The following is a 17,437-nucleotide window of genomic DNA, read 5'->3' as shown; positions in this document are numbered from 1 at the left end:
CATACAATTTTATATAAAAGCCAATTTTTTAAAAAATCTGATTCTATAAACAAGTACTTGAAATTTGGAAATCAAAATATGAATTTTTTTTTTCACCAATTAACACAGGATTTTGATAGGTTGAGGATCCCATTAGCGTGTATGAGGAAGAAGCTGAGGACTATTGGTAGAAGAGCTAGACAAATGGAGAAGAAGTAAAATATCAAAAGTGGCTAAGGGTGGCTTAAGGAGTATTCAACCCTCTTGGAGAAGAAGAGAGTTCAATCTATGTTAATGCACTGTCGTTTTACTTATTGCAATGTGTATTTAGGGGAAGGTATTGGTTTAGGATTTAGAAAGAATTTTAATGACTTTAAAAGTTAGGTAAAATATGTTGTTATTCAATCAAGACTTTTAAAAACTCTTTAAAAATTTGGTGTTATTGGTTGTGGATTTGTAAAAAGTTATCTAAAATCTTGATAAATCTAGTGTTATTGGATTAAGAGTTTTATAAAGTCATTAAAAGTTTTATGTTATTCAAGTAAAACAAAAGAATCTTGGATTGTTAATGAATTCAAATTTAATGTTATTGGTTTAGGATTTTATATCATTTCCTTCATAACAAAAGTCATGAAAATTCTTTCATCGAATAGAAAGATTTTACAAGATTAGAAAAAACAAATCATCAAGATTTTAAAAAACTTCCTAAACAATCTCTTTCTAAATCCTAAACCAATACCTCCCCCTTAATTGAAACTTGAAACATTAGTGTTTCCTTATCTTATGAAATCAAAACATTAATCTTCTATTCTTGCCTCCTTCTTATCTTGCCTACCTCTTTCTTCCCTTCCTTAACTCTTTTCTTATAACACGTTAGGTCGCAACCTAAGGGGGTTATTGGATCCTTGATTTTAATGGATTTAGAAATCCAAGTTAAATCATGTGTTATTCAATCATTCATTTTAAAATCTTTATTAAAATTATGTGTTATTGGATCTATGAATTCTAAATCCTAACTAAAATCACCCCTTATTCATTATTAAAGATTTGAGTATGGATTTGATTTCATATTGAATTTGGATGGATTTGAAAATATGTTTTACTTATAAATATAGAGATTGAAATCCTTGGTCTCCACCTAATTATTTTTTAACATCTATTTTTATTTACTTCGAATAAGAGTTTACAAAGTTATAGAGAAATGATCCACATAAAGATACATTTATGATCAATAAAGAAGAAACGATACAACAAAAGAAGTGAATTTAATGATGCTTCTTGTCTAGAAGAACTTACTCGCTAACAGATAATCAAGTCTGTTATTTTCCTTCTTCGTGCTCGAACCCAAGTCGTTGCGATTCTTGGCTATCATCCAACTATGAAAATACCAAATTCACTTCGCAATCATTAAAACACCAACCGGCAGAAGAATTCGCAGATGATCATTCGCCGGAATCAAACTCTATTGAAGAGATATAAAATAAAAACAATTATTATATATAAACTATATATATATATATATATATCTGTGATATATGTATGATTGTCTTCCTCTGCCTTTAAAAATATCTGGGAGACAATAGCCATGGCGCCACTTGAAGATCTGCTATAAGTTTTGTATAACCATAAACGAGATCCATTTCATCTTTTACACCCATAATCTTCATTCTTCAACCATAATCATAATCACCAAAATGGATGCTTGAGATAATTAGGATAGACCTTGCCTTAAAAATGAATATCTTCTTTCCTGGAACACTCCTTTTTATGAGAGAAGACTTGGAACACAATCTGAATCTTACAAAAAACTAGATCTATGAAGGAATAAGATAAATTAAGAAGATGGAAGACGAACAGAAGGAGTACGTCCGACGCTGGAGCCGACGTCTGCCGAAGCCATAGTCTTGGTTAATCGCCTCTAGCGTCGTTTGTTGGGGGAGAGGAAAAACGGTCTCCACCTAGTTATTTGGGTGGATTTAGAAAAAAAACTAACGTAATAATAAAAAGCATAAATGGTGTTCATGCAAGAACTTAACAATACGTTTATATCGGACATGATATTTTTGCATCACTTTCCCTCTCATTCTTTCTTTCTTATCTCTCTCTCTCTCTCCTTCAGAAGAAGTTGAACGGATATTTTTTGCGAAAGTTTTGTCGAACGGATATTTTTCCAGAAGAAATCGAGAGTGCAGAAGAAGTTGTCGAAGAAATTAATGACGATGATAATGCTGAAGTACTTACAACCCAAGAACAACAAAGAGAATATGGAGAGAGAAAATAGCATCAAACATGTGGACTGGTTCACATGAGAATGCTACATGAGAGATTATTTTTATAAGTTCTATTTCTTTTATAACTTTTGAATTCTATTATCTAAGATTTTAAAATCCACATTATTTGATTTTCAAATCCATATTATTTGATTTTAAAATCCATGGATTCCATGTGGATTTGCAAATCTTATAAGGATTTCAAATCCATTAAAATCAAGGATCCAATAACCCCCCTAATAGATTTGAAACCAAACCAAAACAAACCAAAAATCATATACAGTAGAACCTCTATAAATTAATACTCGATAAATTAATAATCTCTATAAATTAATAATTTATTCCGGTCCCAAGATGGGACTAGTGTAATTTTAAAACAATTCAATAATATAATAAGATAATATTTTTTTTTGAAAATCCTTTGTAAATATATGGTCCCATCAGTAATATAAATTAATTATATAAAATTATCTAAGTATATGTATATATACACATTAATTTTTATTAGAGTTCATTTTTAATTTTTTTACTATATAAAAATCTTTAAGTATTATATTCAAAACATGATAATTGTTATTTTCCTTGTAATTGATTTTATACAAATATTAGTTATAACTATTAAATCTTATTTTATTTTTTTTACTAAATTAGGAAAACCTCTCTATAAATTAATATTTATTAATTTATCGAGAAATTAAAACCTCTATAAATTAATAAATTTTCTTGGTCTCAACATTATTAATTTATAGAGGTTTTACTGATTTTATACGAAAGCCAATTGTTTCAAAAATCAAAAGGTTCTAGAAACAATTAATTGGAATTTGGAAATCAAAATAGGATTTTATTTTTCTTCTTTCACCAATTAATACAGGATTTGAAAATCATTAAAACAGCTAATCAAATCAATGTGTAGGATCTGGAAAAGGAAATAAATCTTCGCTAATATTTTTATTAGATAGAAAAAAAAACAAAAAGGTATATATAAAAAAAAGATCCCATGCTTACATTACTCAGTGCTATATGATTACGTGGCCATATATTACTGGATGATATCTGCAAAGTAGAAAAAAAAAAAGAAACGAAATCCCAATTCTGGTCGGAGATTGAAATGTAAAAAAACCCTAGAAGCCATATATAACCCTAGATTGAAATGTAAACTCTTCCTCTCTCTCTCTCTCTCTCTCTCTTGTTGTGAAATTGATTCTTATTGTCTTCTCCAATTGACCAGGTAATCGCTTCTGCTTCATACTTCTTACTCTATTTTCCAATCCCTTTTAATTGCTTCAGTTTGCAGCAAAGTTTAAACCTTCTCACTTTAGATCTGTTGAACTTCAGTTTAACTTCTGGAGAAATAAAATATCTGTACTTTGCAGTTTCGTACCATACAATTAGATCCACAAAGTACAGTTCTAAGTCCTTTGTTTTGTGGGGTTTTGTACAACTTTAAAGATTTTTCTACAGTTATATTGAATTGGCATATTATAGATTAGAGTTAGGGAGTTCAAGAAACATGAACTAACTTTGGACTTCTTTTACTTGATGATAAGAGCTTGTGCGGTTTCAGTTTGATTTGCGTATGATTCTGTTTCGATTTGTGCAGAGATGACAACTAAATCAAAGGCTCCGTCAGTAGATCCAGGCACTGTGGGCAATGCCTTTGTTCAGAAATACTATACCCACCTTTATGAATCACCTGCTGAAGTTCACAAATTCTATCTTGAGAACAGTGGTCTATTACGGCCAGGTCTCGATGGTCAGATGGTTCCTATCAAATCCTTGAAAGTAAGTTCCTTTAATGTCATAGTCACCAAGATAGTCTGTCTTAATGGAATCAAGATAGTTTTTTTTTAAATTTGTTTCATTGTGTTTTTTTGCAGGCTATTAATGATCAGATCATGTCCATTGACTACAAAAACTCGGAGATCGAGATTCTGACTGCTGATTCTCAACCATCTTTAAAGAATGGTGTTGTGACTCTAGTCACGGGTTTAGTGATTGGAAAAGATGGAGGAAGAAGGAAGTTTTCTCAAAGTTTCTTCCTTGTGCCTCGCAATGGAAGCTACTTTGTGCTGACTGATACCTTTAGGTATGTGTCTGATGTGGTTTTTGAACCAGAAGCTACCAAGGAGGTTGAGGAGACTCCTGAAGTCATCGAGCCGACAGAGAGTGTAACCGGTAAGTACTTTACCAATGGTTTAATTTATCAAGAATTTGAAAAGTTCACCATCTTGACATTGTTTTGATTCATATGGTATTGGTTTTGACTAGCAGAGCCTGCAAAGGAAACTGTAGAGGCGGTTATTGTCCCTACTCAAGCTAAAACTACGGTGACAAAACCCACAAACGGACATGCAAATGTCCCCAATGTCACTAAAGCTGCTGAAGCCAAACTCCAAGAGGAGGCTCCCAAGAAATCCTTTGCATCAATTCTTGTGAGTCTCCTCCTTTGAGCTTGGTTCCGTAATCTATTAGATTTTTTTTCCGTTTAATATCCTCTAATCTCCTCTAATCTCCTGGTGTACTTCAATCATACAGGTTCAATCTCTGGCTCAAAACGGAAGTTCATTCCATGTTACAGCTTCACCAACTAAGCCTAAACGTGTCGAGAAACCGACTGTTGCTCCTGAGCCTAAGGCTAAGGCTCCTTCCCCAATTCCTGGACAGGCTTCTGCTAAAGCCATTGAACAGCCAGGTTGGTTATTCAGCATAGTAGTGTTAAGAACGATGAAACTGGAATCTTCTTGTTGCCGTTGTTCATTTGATTAATTATATTTCTGTGTATCAGCCAAGGGTAGTAGTTCCATATTTGTTGCAAACTTGCCTATGGATGCGACTATCGATCAACTCTATGAAACCTTCAAAGGTTTTGGAGCTATTAGAAAAGATGGTATCCAAGTCAGAAGTTACCCGGTCAGTTATTCTTTCAATGATCTTAACACAAAATGTATTTGCATGGTTGCGAAACCTTAGTCCCTAGTTCACTCGCTTAAAAACTCCTTTGACTTTGCAGGAACATAAAAACTGTTTCGGTTTTGTGGCATTCGAAAATGGTGAAGCAATCAAAAATGTCTTCTTGGTATGTTTATGTTTTGTCAATCAAACTCTCAACTATAATGTACTGTAATTTGAACTTTTTGTTTTCTGATCTTTAACTGCACAATTCTAGGCTCACAAGGAATCTCCAATCATAGTTGGAAACCGAAGAGCATCTATTGAAGAAAAGCGAGGCAAGTTTCTTAAGGCAATAATGTATCCAACATTAACTTTATTCAAATGTAAAAGCAAAAGCCTAATCTTTATTGTTGTTTTTGGATTCTGCAGGAGCTAGCAACAATCAAAATGGCAGCAGATCCTCTGCACGAAACAACGGTGGTTACTATAGGAGTGAGAATGGTTACAGAAACGATGGATACAAACCTCGGGGCAATGGTGTCAATGGAGGACGAGGCTATGGCAGACGGAACAGTGAGTCTGATGGGGATGGTAAAACACACCAGAACAACGGCCATGGCAATACTGAGGCCAAAAACTAGACTAGTTTTTGCTTCTTCCAAATTTTGCTCATTGGTTGAGAATCTGAGGTTTTAGGCTATGTTAAAACAGATTTTAGTTTTCGTTGATATTCTAGTTGATGATCTTTTCGGTTTGAGATTTTGTTTTGGGATAAATCTGGAACATATTTCTTCACTCTTTGATCTATGCATCCTCTCATGAACAAAGGGGAGATAAAAAATTAAATTGATTTAAGGTTCTATTGACCTACCTGACCTTTTTTTCAGGAGATAAACTCCACAGCTTTGTTTTTTGTCTAATAAAACAGCAAAACAGAATCAAGCACAAGAGCAGGAAGAACAACACCAAGGACATGGAGGAAAACATGAGAACCACCTACACAGTGGCTGCTTTTGATTTGCTGCATCTGCTGGTTTTTCTGACTCTTGTGGCTGTTTTGCTTCTTGTGCTTGTTTCTTCTGTTCCTCTGTTTCTCCCTTTCTTGAATCACTTGCAGCTCCTGCCAAACTGTAAAACAAAAAGGCGAGAAACTTTCATTAAAACAATGCCAGAGAAAGCGAGAGAAGGGAATGTATATCAAGGCATGTTCATGGATGGATTGTGTACATTGGGAAAGAGAAGGAATGTGCGCTGTTTGAGCTTTGGTTAGAATGGTAAGAAGTTGAAGGAGTTTTCCACGAAACAGCTGGTTGTTGTTCTTTCTCATGGCTTTCTCTCTTCTCTTCCTCTTCTTCATCAGATGAAGATGTCTGTGCATCTTCTACTAGTACAACTTCCTCTTCCTTTCTCGAATCAACAACTTTCGGTTCTTCTACGACTGGTTTTGGTTCTGATCCTGGTGGAGGAGGCATAGGAAGTGCGGGACTGTACGCGAGTAACTCTCCTGATTTATAGAGCTCGCCTGATTTCATCAAATCAGCAGTGAAACTGTTGCGTCCTAAATGAATGCTGAAGAGAGATTCGTTCGAAGTACAGCTCCATTCAGCTGGTATATTCGATTTGCTTCTCTCGAAAACCGAAGATGGAATCCTATTTGGGTCATAGTTTCCGTTATCATCATCATCATCCCTATCCATTACTTGAACAGGAGGTGAAGAAATCTCCGGTTCATTCGATGATTCTATGCCGTCTTCAGGTAGATCTTTTGGTGGCGATAAATATGAAGAAGATGATGATGAAGAAGACGATGATGATGATCTTGAATGTGCTTCTGAGTGAATGATCACACTTCCTGTTTCCTCTGAAAATATCCTTTTATGCTCACCATCAGCATCTCCATTTTCTCCATCCCCTAATGAGCCTTCCTTGTTTCCATCTTCATCATGTTTTGGTTTTGATAACACATCTTCTTCATGTTCAGACTCCATAACACCAAAACTAACAAGCAAATCAATCATCCTCTTTTAGCCATTTTCTCGTGTTAAATCGAACAAATCAAAACCAAAATACATACCTTGAAAACGGTTTTGATCAAGCTAAAACAATCTGATCTCACTGATGAAGATTCTGGTTTCACTTGTGGGATTAAGTTGTGAAAATTTCGTTTTTTGTTCTTGTTAGAGAAAACGAAGGAAGAAGAAAAATCAAGATGAGGAAAAGGGGATCTAGGGTTTGGTTTCTGTTCGTAGTTTTGGTGAGAAGCAGAACGAAAGGTATCTCGTAAAGTTCGGAACTTTAACTAACAAAACCATGGCTGCGTTACGCGCCATGTCGACGACTCTTATCTGATTCTGTTTTATAAAAATGATCCTCTGTGTGACGGTCTTTTTAAGAAACCGTGTTCTATCCAATAGATTTACGCCTTGACTTTATAACACGTGGCTTTCAGATACGTTAAAGAACAAAAGCTTTGTTGTTGTTGTTCTTTCTTTTTTTCTTCTGTTGCTGCTGCACTTTTGGAAAAGTGAAAGCTTTGTAAACGAAAGGTGAAGTTTTTATTTTGGAATTTGGGGTTTTTATTTTGCTTGACGATGTTTATGGTCTTTCAAATTTTCTTCCTTTTTTTGGATTCTTGCCTTTTGTTGGGCGATGTATTTGGGAATGGATATGATACTGTAGACCTAATTGATCAGTGCGATTTGTATTTTATAGTTTTTTTTTAGGTCGAATTCTTGGAATTGAGATACTGAATCTGAGAATTGGATCTTCCTTAACTGTAAATTATGTGCCTTTTCTTCATTTTAGCATCTTTAAGAACTTAAGACGAAGTTATTCAAACCTAGATTGGTTAGAGATTTGAGGATTTTCCTAAAGGTGGATTCTTGGTGAAAAGTATTATCTTTTGATTTGTGAGTTTGCAAAATTGAATTTTGAGTTTCATGTTGTTTTCAGGTTGGAGAATTGTTGCAAAAAAGGCTTTACTTCGACTGCTTCTGCTTCACTGTAAACTGTTCATCCGAGTGGTGAGAGTTTGGTTAGTATATAGTAATAAAGAGAGGATAGAGCAAACATGGGAGAACAGCTGGATCCATTCTCCGTTTCTAATCTTCCCGATTTCATATCCTCGCAAAAAATTGGTAGACCGGTTAATCTCGAAGGACAAAGTAACCGTGGACATCCGTTTTCTGGCCTTAAAAAGAGAGGCCAATCTAGTCGTTCTTGGGTGAAGATTGATCAAGATGGGAACTCGGCGGTTTTGGAGCTTGACAAGGCGACTATAATGAAGCGTTGTTCCTTACCATCTAGGGATTTGAGACTACTTGACCCTTTGTTTATCTACCCTTCGAGTATTTTGGGGCGTGAGAGAGCGATAGTGGTCAGCCTTGAGAAGATCAGGTGTATAATCACAGCTGAAGAGGTTATTCTCATGAATGCTAGGGATGCATCTGTTGTTCAGTACCAGTCTGAATTGTGTAAACGCCTCCAATCGAACCAACACTTAAATCTTATAGGTCAGTTGATTTTGATATAAGCTTTGGTTGGTGGCCAGGAATTATGATATTTGATTAGATTGCTGACCAAAACTGTTATATGTGTTGTTTTTCAGATGATTTACCTTTTGAATTTAAAGCGTTGGAGTTGGTTTTAGAATTGTCTTGCTTGTCTTTAGATGCACAGGTATGCCACACTGCCTTCTCTAATGTTTTAGTTTTGGGCTTCTCGTGTAACTATAAAATGAGCTTTTAAGCTATAGTTAAGCTCAAAAGTTTTGGTGAATGTAATTTTGATAGGTGAATGAGCTTGAGATGGAGGTGTATCCTGTTCTTGATGAACTAGCCACTAACATCAGCACCCTTAATCTAGAACACGTGCGCAGGCTAAAAGGCCGTCTTCTTACCTTAACACAGAAAGTTCAGAAGGTGAAAACACAAAAGATTCTTCAAATTTGAAAAAAGCCTAGTACCATAATTTGATTTTGGAGGTCAAAACTTGCAGGTTTGTGATGAAATAGAACATTTAATGGATGATGATGATGACATGGCTGAGATGTACTTGACTGAGAAAAAAGAAAGAGCTGAAGCTCATGCGTCAGAGGATCTAGGAGATAACATTGGTGAGGACTATGACTCTTCTGGAATAGTTTCGAAGTCTGCGCCCGTTTCACCTGTGGGCTCAACAAGTGGAACCTTTGGGAAGCTTCAAAGAGCTTTTAGCAGTATTGTTGGCTCACATAGAAGCTTGTTAAGCTCCTCTAGCAGCGGAGACAACATCGATCAACTAGAGATGTTACTAGAAGCTTACTTCGTCGTTGTTGATAACACTCTGAGCAAATTATCATCGGTTAGATTCTTTAATCTATCTTCTCAACTATATGTTGTTTCATCGTTTTGATCATCATCTTGTGTTTGCAGCTGAAAGAGTATATAGATGATACAGAGGATCTGATCAACATTAAGCTGGTAAGGACAGACAAAGTTCAAGTCGTGTACTCTTGTTCTTGTTCCATCCCAATATTCTCAGGGTCTCTGACTTTGTCCACTTTTTTTTAGGGAAACGTACAGAATCAGTTGATTCAGTTTCAACTGCTTCTCACTGCGGCAACATTTGTAGCTGCCATTTTTGCCGCTGTAACGGCTATCTTTGGGATGAATTTGCAAGACTCTGTATTCCAGAATCCGACGACATTCCAGTATGTTTTGCTGATAACAGGTGTAGGATGCGGATTATTGTATTTTGGTTTTGTGTTATACTTCAAGCACAAAAAAGTATTCCCTCTCTGAAAAACTTGTGTTAGAGAAGAAGAATAAGACCCATGGAGCTTCTTCTATTGTAGATATATGAACAACTAATGACTTTTGCAGTTTCAAAAACAACTGAGCTTAGGCTTAACCTATAGTGTAACTACTTGATGTGTTTTAAGATTAATGATAATAAGTAAGATTTGGGTTATTGAAGAGTGTTGATAAAAGCTTACGAATGTCAAAGCAAAAACACATAGGACTTAAACATAACCTTGAACAAACCACTGAGTTTGATCTACATAAACACCGAACTTATTAGGCCGTGTGATCTTACTTGTGGCAAGATTGAAGATATCGCAATTTGCAGGACGATCAGAGTTCGGCAAAAGATCATTGTCAACGATTGAATCACTCTTGATAACATCACCAACATCTTGAACATGTTGCAGCCATTAGATTAGTTACTCACTCTTCCTTTCAAGGCTCTCATGAACCGTTTCTTACAAGTTTATAAACTGAAGTTGTGAACCTTTTGGTTGTTTCCGTGAAATGCATTTTCAACTCATTTTCTATGTCCTGATGAGGCCATCAGAACCGCGACTGCAACTATGAACATAAAAAGCATACACATAAGAAGTATATATGTTTTTCTTGATGATCTCCTGTATTCTCCAAACAGCAATATCCCCCAAAACGTGCTAACAAGTGGAAGTGCCTGAAACTCATCAAATTCAAAAGTAAGGATTATTCTTAATTCTTTAAATCATTGAAACAGAGAAGAGGCTTCTAGTCTAAACCTGAACAGCTCCTGCAGCAGCATAGCCAGCGGCTTGACCGCCCATAAACTGAAGACCATCACCAAATCCACAGAGAAATCCAGCCAAGAAAGACAAGCCTCGACCGTTCCAGTCATTTAAGTAAGCCTTAAAAGAAGATCTTGGGAGACCAAGTATAGGCCAATATAGAAATCTGATGTTTAGTATCAGAGCAATCACAAATGCAGAAACTGAGAAGTAGAAATAGGCTGTGTAAACATTAAGTTTTGGAACCCCATTTTTCAAAGTGTTCCACTGATCATTTGTCGCTAAACTAACTGCTGGTGAGATTAAAGAGATACATACGCCAGCAAAGAATGTTAACACCAGTCCAATTATTGTGCTTTTACCAAAAACCTGTCCATGCAAATCTTGAACTGTTAGAGAATAACCTTGATATTGTTTCTTTTAGGAATGATAAAGTTAAAGCCTGTTTCAACCTTGATGGCTCTTTGTTTCTCAAGCTCTATAAGAAAAGCTGCAGTCCCTTTTTTTGTTAACCCGTTGGTTTCAGGATTTGTGTCTGTTTGGAAGGAAGAAGTAGTCTCTAAACTGAAAACGAGATCAAGATTAGTGCCACCAACCTGAACCGAAAAAAAGCACTACTTGTAAATCAGCTTTTAACCTATTATGTTGTGAATGTTTACACAGAAACCAACAAAGAAGTACTCTTTGGTAAAAATATAAACAAAGACTTGAACATTTTGCAACCATTAGTGAAGTTACACACTCTATCTTTAGTGGTCTTCTCCATCCTCTCAAGAACCATTTCGAAAGCTGTTCTATCTTTGGTTTTTTTGCAAGTTTATGAAATAAAGTTATGATCCTTTTGGCAGTTTAGCTTGTAGACGTTTCTATGAGTTCATTTTCTATGCCCCGAAGAGGCCATAAGAACCGCGACAGCTACTATGAACATAAGAAGCATACTGATGAGAAGTGTATATGTTCTTCTTGATGATCTCCTGTATTCTCCAAACAACAATATCCCCCAAAATGTACTCACAAGTGGAAGTGCCTGAACAGCGTCTGCAGCTGCATATCCTGCGGCTTGACCTCCCATGAACTGAAGACCGTTTCCAAATCCACAGAGAAATCCAGCCAAGAAAGACCAGCCTCTCCCGTTCCAGTCATTTAGATAAGCCTTGAAAGAAGATCTTGGAAGACCAAGTATAGGCCAATAGAGAAATCTAATGTTTAGTATGAGAGCAATCACAAACGCGGAGACTGAGAAGTAGAAGAAGGCAGTGTACACATTGAGTTTTGGAACTCCATGTTTCAAAGTGTGCCATTGATCGTTTGTAGCTAAGTTGAATGCAGGTGAGAACAGAGAGAAGCAAATACCGGCAAAGAAAGTTATCGCCAATCCAATTATTGTACTTTTCCCAAAGACCTGTCGTTAATACCAATCATGAATCTTTGAGAGAATGTATATACATATCAGTTATATGGTGAAGGAAGAGTATGTTTAGTGTTACAACCTTTATGGCTCTTTGTTTCTCAATCTGTATGAGAAAAGCTGCAGTCCCTTCTTTCGCTTTCCCGTTGTTTGAAGAAATGTTTTCCATTTCGAGGGATGAAGCAGTCTCTAGACTGAAACAGGAACAAGATTAGTACCAAACCGAAGTATAGATAAGTATCTAGTTGTGAATGTTTTTCCAAACCTTTTGAAATCTTGGAGTTTGGATTTGTTATCAGCTGCATTTGATTTATGAACAGCTGAGCCAAAACAAACAGCGATCAAGAAACAAGCGACCCCGGGGAAAAGGACCTCAGCTCTGTTGATTCTATCATCCAAGAAATAGTTCAAAGTTGTGCCTGTTCTAGAAAAACAAGAAAGTTCATTAGAACAAGAGAAGAAGAGACGGAGGAAAAAAATCAGTTAAAAGACTTTTTTTTTACCAATAACAACGGTGATACTAGCTGTAATGACTTCAGTAACTGATAAACCAACATAAGCCCAAGCATATTGTGTTGCTAAGTTTCCAAGGCTAAGAACTATTCCTCCAGCCATTGCAAACATCACTGACTGCCAATTATCCTATAATAATACAAAACCGCGTTTCAACAAAATATTTTTAGACAAGATTTTTAAAGAGAAGTATGAATGAATATGGGACTGACTTGAGAAAGCTGTGTGATGAAATTGGGTCTGCTTGGACCTATTTCCCCTAGTGTCAACGCTATGATCACAGCAGCTAACAGGTTTGTGAGTGTGTAGTCAAGATAAGTGTGCTGAGGAAGTCGACCGCGTCTTTCGGTTAGAGTCATGATAGCTGGCCATGTCCCTAAGAAGAGCAGAGCCAAGAGCATACAAGTGATTGCTCCTCCTTTGCTCTCTATCATATACATCTTTCTCTCTCACTCTCTCTCTCTTTTATATACTTACAAAATCATGAAGAAAAACAAAAAGGAAGATTCTTTCGGTTACTTCTGAGTTCCCAGGAAAACAGATATTTTAGACAACCACAAGGCAAGGAAAGAGACCAAATCTTTTTGGATTCAAGAAAAGCAATCAAGAACATAGAGACCAAAACGTAAACATCTTTGACTAAATGAGTTTCTTCTTGCAAGAGATTTATTTACCTTTTGGAAGCTTTTGTTCTAACTTTAACCAGAGAACAAGAAAGAAGAAATTTTTGATTAGTAGCTGCTTCCCATTTGCTGAGGAGATTCAGAATAATTGCTCGTGGCTGTCATATGATTTGCGAATCCAGAGTCCAGAAAGATTCAACACCTTCTTCCTCTTATTTTTTTTTTTTTTTGACAAATAGTATAATTTCGTATTAAATAAATAAATCAGTCTCGAGATGCGTTCAGATTAGATTCTTAGTTGATCATAAGTCAACGGCTGACACAATCTTGTCTTTATTTGATCTTTTCTCAGACTACTTAAATCCTGGAACAAGCCACTGACTTAGACGTCCATCTAATCTAATGGTATAGCATTCGTATCTTATGAGGGACCTATATTTGATATATATACATTATCCACACAAATTTGTACAAGTTGTTGTGTTATGTGAGTTAGCATAATGTATAAGTTGTTGAAATAAAATAACTTTTTTTAATGCATAATGTATGAAAATGTTCGTATATATTTAGATTATTACAATGTTTTTTTTTTTTTTGCCAAACTATTATTACAATGTTTTAAACATATTTTTTCACCAATTTATTTATTCATTGATCATCACGTGGATTATCATCTAGTAAATTAAAATATGAGTTTCTTTTTATATTCAAGTTCAAGTGAGAATAAATCTGTGATTACGAAGAAGGTACAAGATTTAACAAAAAAAAAAACATATGTAGAAAAAAACCAAAAAAAACAAACTTATCTTATGAAATCAAATATTTTCTATTATTTTTAATACAATTTTATGTTTAAATGTTTTGTACAAAGTATTTTTAAGGTGAAGCAACCAATCAACGATGCATTTGTATCAAATCCACTTCAGCTAAATTACTAGCAAGCCTAATCCCAGGATATCTTATCCCACATTTTAAAGTAGTTTTGAAAACATAGTCGAGAACAACATGTTTTTCCATATGATTTTAAGATGGAAAATAATTGACAGCGAGATCCACAAAATAAACAAATTGGCCGATTCATACGATTATTGAAAACCATATAAGCTGGGAATGACTCATTATCTTTTTCCCTATTGATCCATATGAAGTCTCCGAGTACACATTTGATGTGATTAGTGATACCACAATCATCACATGAATAAAACCATTTATCTGGATTTAGTTCTTCCTCGCATATCTCACACCAGTATTGTTCACTCGTTTTTTCTCCATAGCATAGAGACAGAAAATGATTTTCATCATTTTTATGTTTAACTATCTTTGGTAAAACAGAACATTTGATGTCTAAAACAAATTCACACTCCGCGCAACTCAAAACCATCGTAGCATTAACTCCGCAAGCATTACAAACCTTATCTTCCGTTGAGTGGTTAATTTATAATGAATGAAAAGAATGACTTTCATGGACAAAAGGCTCAGAGATAGAACCACATCGCACATCCAAGATAGTCTTACTGTCATTACTTGTGTAACGAAAGCCTTGAGAAATGTTTTGACAAGCATTGCAAATGAATATGCGAACATCATCTGTGATTAGAGTAGTAAGCATGTTATAGAAGGAATCTATTTTCTTTTGTGGGAGATAAGCACATTTTTCATGGAGAATATAATTATCACATTCCATGCTACTGTAGAATGAGCCAGAATATATAGGATACTTGCATGCTTTGCACGACATGCATTTGTCATTAGCATCACTCTCTTCTTTACGCTTTAAATTATGCTTCGCGTGACTAAAATGCTTTATTTCTTCTTCTTTGATCACCTCGTATGAATTTACCTCTAGATTTGTTTCTGGAACGTCTTCGAGTTCAATCCCATCCCAAATCTCGAACCTTGTGGCACATCTTGAATGAATGGCAAAATCAGGACATTTTGAACAAATGCAAACCCCACATGTCCAATTTATCTCTTTATTGCACACTCCACATTTCCGATCTCCAACGTCAAGATAATGATTGTAATAAATACGATGATTATGACGATAGACCTTTATGACGCGTGGTATATCAATACAATTTCGATGAATCATGAAATTACATGGAAGACATACATATGGATTTGGATCATCATCCATTCCACAAGCGTCGCAAACAAAATTCCGTTGAAGCATAAGAGTGAGTAAATGCTCATGAGCTTTAAAGTTAACAAGAGTGGAAGGGAGTGGATTCTTTACACAATTGACATCCACACTGAAATTGCAAATAGAGCAATGATAAAATATGTAATGAAGTTTGTTTCCACACAAACAACATTTTCCATTAGTGTACTTTGGAACATATGTGAGACGCTTAAGAATGTGTTTAGGATGACAAGAATACTTAATCTCCGGTGTGGATTCGGCACAATCTTTGTGAAAACTCAAATTGCATAACTTACATGCATAAGGGAACCGGTCACCATGGAATCCACATAAATGACAAGTAAACAAATCCATCTTTGGAACAAGGGATAAAGGGTGCTCATGGGTATCCAGACTCTCAATTGTTATCATAACATCTTTTCTTGCGCATATCAAATCAATGGTAAAATCACATATTAAACAATAATAATACATCTTTGACAAGTTACCTCTACAAAGCTTGCAATTTCCATAGGCTTTTTCATTTTCTGCAAGTACCTTGATGTACAAAGAATGCTGTGGATGGTAAAAGTTGCAAATATTTGGTTTGGATTCGGCACAGTCTTTATGAAAGAAGAGTCCAGAACGAAAGCAACGATAACCATCACTAAAATAGTTTTTACCAAGATTACAACCACTACATTTTAGCCCACGCGTTTGGTAAAATGCGTAAACTTTAATAGAGTTTTTCCATAGATAATATATGAATATATACACAATGTAAGTTTTTTTTTTTTAAAGTATTTTATATATATAGAAATGTCTTATGTTTTGGTTTCATCGTAATGATGGGAGCCGTTTTATATATACACATATTTTCATATAGAATATAATATTTAATCTTTTGTTTTGGGTCGAATATTATAGAAGACGAATAATTTCCGTTCTAAGCTATTCTTTACATGAGAAGGTTATTCGTAGAATATGATCTGTTAATAGACTCAACAACGAATAAATTCCTATGACTTAATTATCAATTTTGCAACCTTTTTTTTGTTTGTCTAAAAGGATACTCAAAGAATAATTTCCTGGTTAGGATAATGGCATGACAATCGGTTTAATCAGATTGTTTCGGTCTAAAATATTGGTTGTTTGTTCTTCAGTTTGACAAAAACTCTACCGGAGTAATTAAAGAGGCATAGAAATTCAGTTTGGTGTGGTTTAAATGTTCTGTTTGGTAAGTAAGAATGTGTAACGAATTAGATCAAAATTCAATTCAATTCGGTTTTCTTCTGTAATTTTAGTGTAGATTGACTTTTTTTTTGAATTTTAGTTTTTTTTTTGTAAATTAGATTGTAGTATTAAATTATTTTGGTTTTTTTATTGCTGGTAAAGTTAAATTATATTGGTTTAATAAGTGAACATATCTGCTTTGATTTAGTAATGCTTTTCTTGATAGAGATTTTGGTAGCTCTTAGGCCTGGGCAAAATACCCGGATCCAAAGATCCAATCCGAACCCGATCCAAAAAACCTGATCCGAACCCGTATCCGAAGTTGTAAAATACCCGAATGGGTTTTAAATCTCTAAATCCAAAAACCCGAATCCGAACCCGATCCGAACCGAAATCCGAACGGGTATCCGAATATATCCACATTATTAATATATAGTAGTAATATATTAGTAATATTTATAATTTTAATAATATAAGTGTTTAAAATATTCAGATTTTTAGATATTTTTAATAATTTGAAATATTTAAACTGTTTATTAGTAAATTTGAGTAAAAATTTATTCTAAATTTGTAGATAAATTGCGTATTATTGAATAATTTAGACTAAATTAGATACTAAAATTTTGAATTTTGTGACCTTCGGGTAATCTGAATCCAAACCCAAAATACCCGAACCGAACCCGATCCGAATCCGAAGTCTAGAAATACCCGAACGGGTTTTATACCTGTAAACCCGAAAACCCGAAATATCCAAACCGAACCCGAACGGGAACCCCGAATGCCCAAGCCTAGTAGCTCTGGGTTTTATTTCGGGTTCGGATATTATCCGAACCCGTTTGGGTATCCGAACCT

At 35.0% G+C, this 17,437-nt stretch overlaps 5 protein-coding genes across 7 annotated transcripts; 2 read left to right on the top strand and 3 right to left on the bottom strand.

Moving 5' to 3' along the window:
• Positions 3,328-5,991, top strand: LOC104779683 (ras GTPase-activating protein-binding protein 2). Its single transcript, XM_010504081.2, has 9 exons — positions 3,328-3,477; positions 3,850-4,031; positions 4,127-4,424; positions 4,518-4,681; positions 4,785-4,941; positions 5,035-5,159; positions 5,260-5,325; positions 5,416-5,476; positions 5,571-5,991. Exons 2-9 carry the CDS (start codon positions 3,852-3,854, stop codon positions 5,780-5,782), a joined length of 1,263 nt encoding a protein of 420 aa, XP_010502383.1. The 5' UTR covers positions 3,328-3,477; positions 3,850-3,851; the 3' UTR covers positions 5,783-5,991.
• Positions 6,067-7,444, bottom strand: LOC104779684 (uncharacterized protein DDB_G0271670-like). 2 transcript variants are annotated; one of them, XM_010504082.1, is made up of 3 exons: positions 7,216-7,444; positions 6,369-7,139; positions 6,067-6,269 (listed from the first exon to the last, which is right to left on the bottom strand). In XM_010504082.1, the coding sequence occupies exons 2-3, from the start codon at positions 7,127-7,129 to the stop codon at positions 6,080-6,082; spliced, it is 951 nt and encodes a 316-aa protein (XP_010502384.1). In that variant the 5' UTR covers positions 7,130-7,139; positions 7,216-7,444; the 3' UTR covers positions 6,067-6,079. The 2 variants fall into 2 exon arrangements, with proteins under 2 accessions (XP_010502384.1, XP_019100045.1); XM_019244500.1 differs by lacking the exon at positions 7,216-7,444 and having other exon boundaries at positions 6,369-7,205.
• LOC104779681 (magnesium transporter MRS2-5) lies at positions 7,610-10,096 on the top strand. Of its 2 annotated transcripts, none has more exons than XM_010504077.1 (7): positions 7,610-7,687; positions 8,094-8,653; positions 8,749-8,819; positions 8,933-9,061; positions 9,138-9,482; positions 9,554-9,601; positions 9,692-10,096. In XM_010504077.1, exons 2-7 carry the CDS (start codon positions 8,212-8,214, stop codon positions 9,920-9,922), a joined length of 1,266 nt encoding a protein of 421 aa, XP_010502379.1. In that variant the 5' UTR covers positions 7,610-7,687; positions 8,094-8,211; the 3' UTR covers positions 9,923-10,096. The 2 variants fall into 2 exon arrangements, with proteins under 2 accessions (XP_010502379.1, XP_010502380.1); XM_010504078.2 differs by lacking the exon at positions 7,610-7,687 and adding an exon at positions 7,702-8,015.
• LOC104779682 (ureide permease 1-like) lies at positions 11,293-13,474 on the bottom strand. The gene is made up of 6 exons (XM_010504079.2): positions 13,282-13,474; positions 12,820-13,079; positions 12,598-12,736; positions 12,360-12,513; positions 12,177-12,288; positions 11,293-12,088 (listed from the first exon to the last, which is right to left on the bottom strand). Exons 2-6 carry the CDS (start codon positions 13,045-13,047, stop codon positions 11,561-11,563), a joined length of 1,161 nt encoding a protein of 386 aa, XP_010502381.1. The 5' UTR covers positions 13,048-13,079; positions 13,282-13,474; the 3' UTR covers positions 11,293-11,560.
• LOC109132574 lies at positions 14,044-16,171 on the bottom strand. The gene has a single exon (XM_019244285.1). It carries the CDS (start codon positions 15,845-15,847, stop codon positions 14,666-14,668), a length of 1,182 nt encoding a protein of 393 aa, XP_019099830.1. The 5' UTR covers positions 15,848-16,171; the 3' UTR covers positions 14,044-14,665.

The sequence above is a fragment of the Camelina sativa genome, chromosome 4 (genome assembly GCF_000633955.1).
Source record: "Camelina sativa cultivar DH55 chromosome 4, Cs, whole genome shotgun sequence".
NCBI lineage: Eukaryota > Viridiplantae > Streptophyta > Magnoliopsida > Brassicales > Brassicaceae > Camelina > Camelina sativa.
This window is presented reverse-complemented; position numbering and strand designations above follow the sequence as displayed.

Coding starts and splice junctions, on each gene's coding strand:
- LOC104779684 (XM_019244500.1), bottom strand. CDS start 7,159: ATGATTGATTTGCTTGTTAGTTTTGGTGTTATGGAGTCTGAACATGAA. Junction 6,270..6,368: donor CATTCCTTCTCTTTCCCAAT/GTACACAATCCA, acceptor TTTGTTTTACAG/TTTGGCAGGAGCTGCAAGTG.
- LOC104779683 (XM_010504081.2), top strand. CDS start 3,852: ATGACAACTAAATCAAAGGCTCCGTCAGTAGATCCAGGCACTGTGGGC. Junction 4,032..4,126: donor TTCCTATCAAATCCTTGAAA/GTAAGTTCCTTT, acceptor GTTTTTTTGCAG/GCTATTAATGATCAGATCAT. Junction 4,682..4,784: donor AATCCTTTGCATCAATTCTT/GTGAGTCTCCTC, acceptor TCAATCATACAG/GTTCAATCTCTGGCTCAAAA.
- LOC109132574 (XM_019244285.1), bottom strand. CDS start 15,847: ATGTATTATTATTGTTTAATATGTGATTTTACCATTGATTTGATATGC.
- LOC104779682 (XM_010504079.2), bottom strand. CDS start 13,047: ATGTATATGATAGAGAGCAAAGGAGGAGCAATCACTTGTATGCTCTTG. Junction 12,737..12,819: donor TCATCACACAGCTTTCTCAA/GTCAGTCCCATA, acceptor GTATTATTATAG/GATAATTGGCAGTCAGTGAT. Junction 12,289..12,359: donor AAACTCCAAGATTTCAAAAG/GTTTGGAAAAAC, acceptor TTCCTGTTTCAG/TCTAGAGACTGCTTCATCCC.
- LOC104779681 (XM_010504077.1), top strand. CDS start 8,212: ATGGGAGAACAGCTGGATCCATTCTCCGTTTCTAATCTTCCCGATTTC. Junction 8,820..8,932: donor GCTTGTCTTTAGATGCACAG/GTATGCCACACT, acceptor TAATTTTGATAG/GTGAATGAGCTTGAGATGGA. Junction 9,602..9,691: donor ATCTGATCAACATTAAGCTG/GTAAGGACAGAC, acceptor ACTTTTTTTTAG/GGAAACGTACAGAATCAGTT.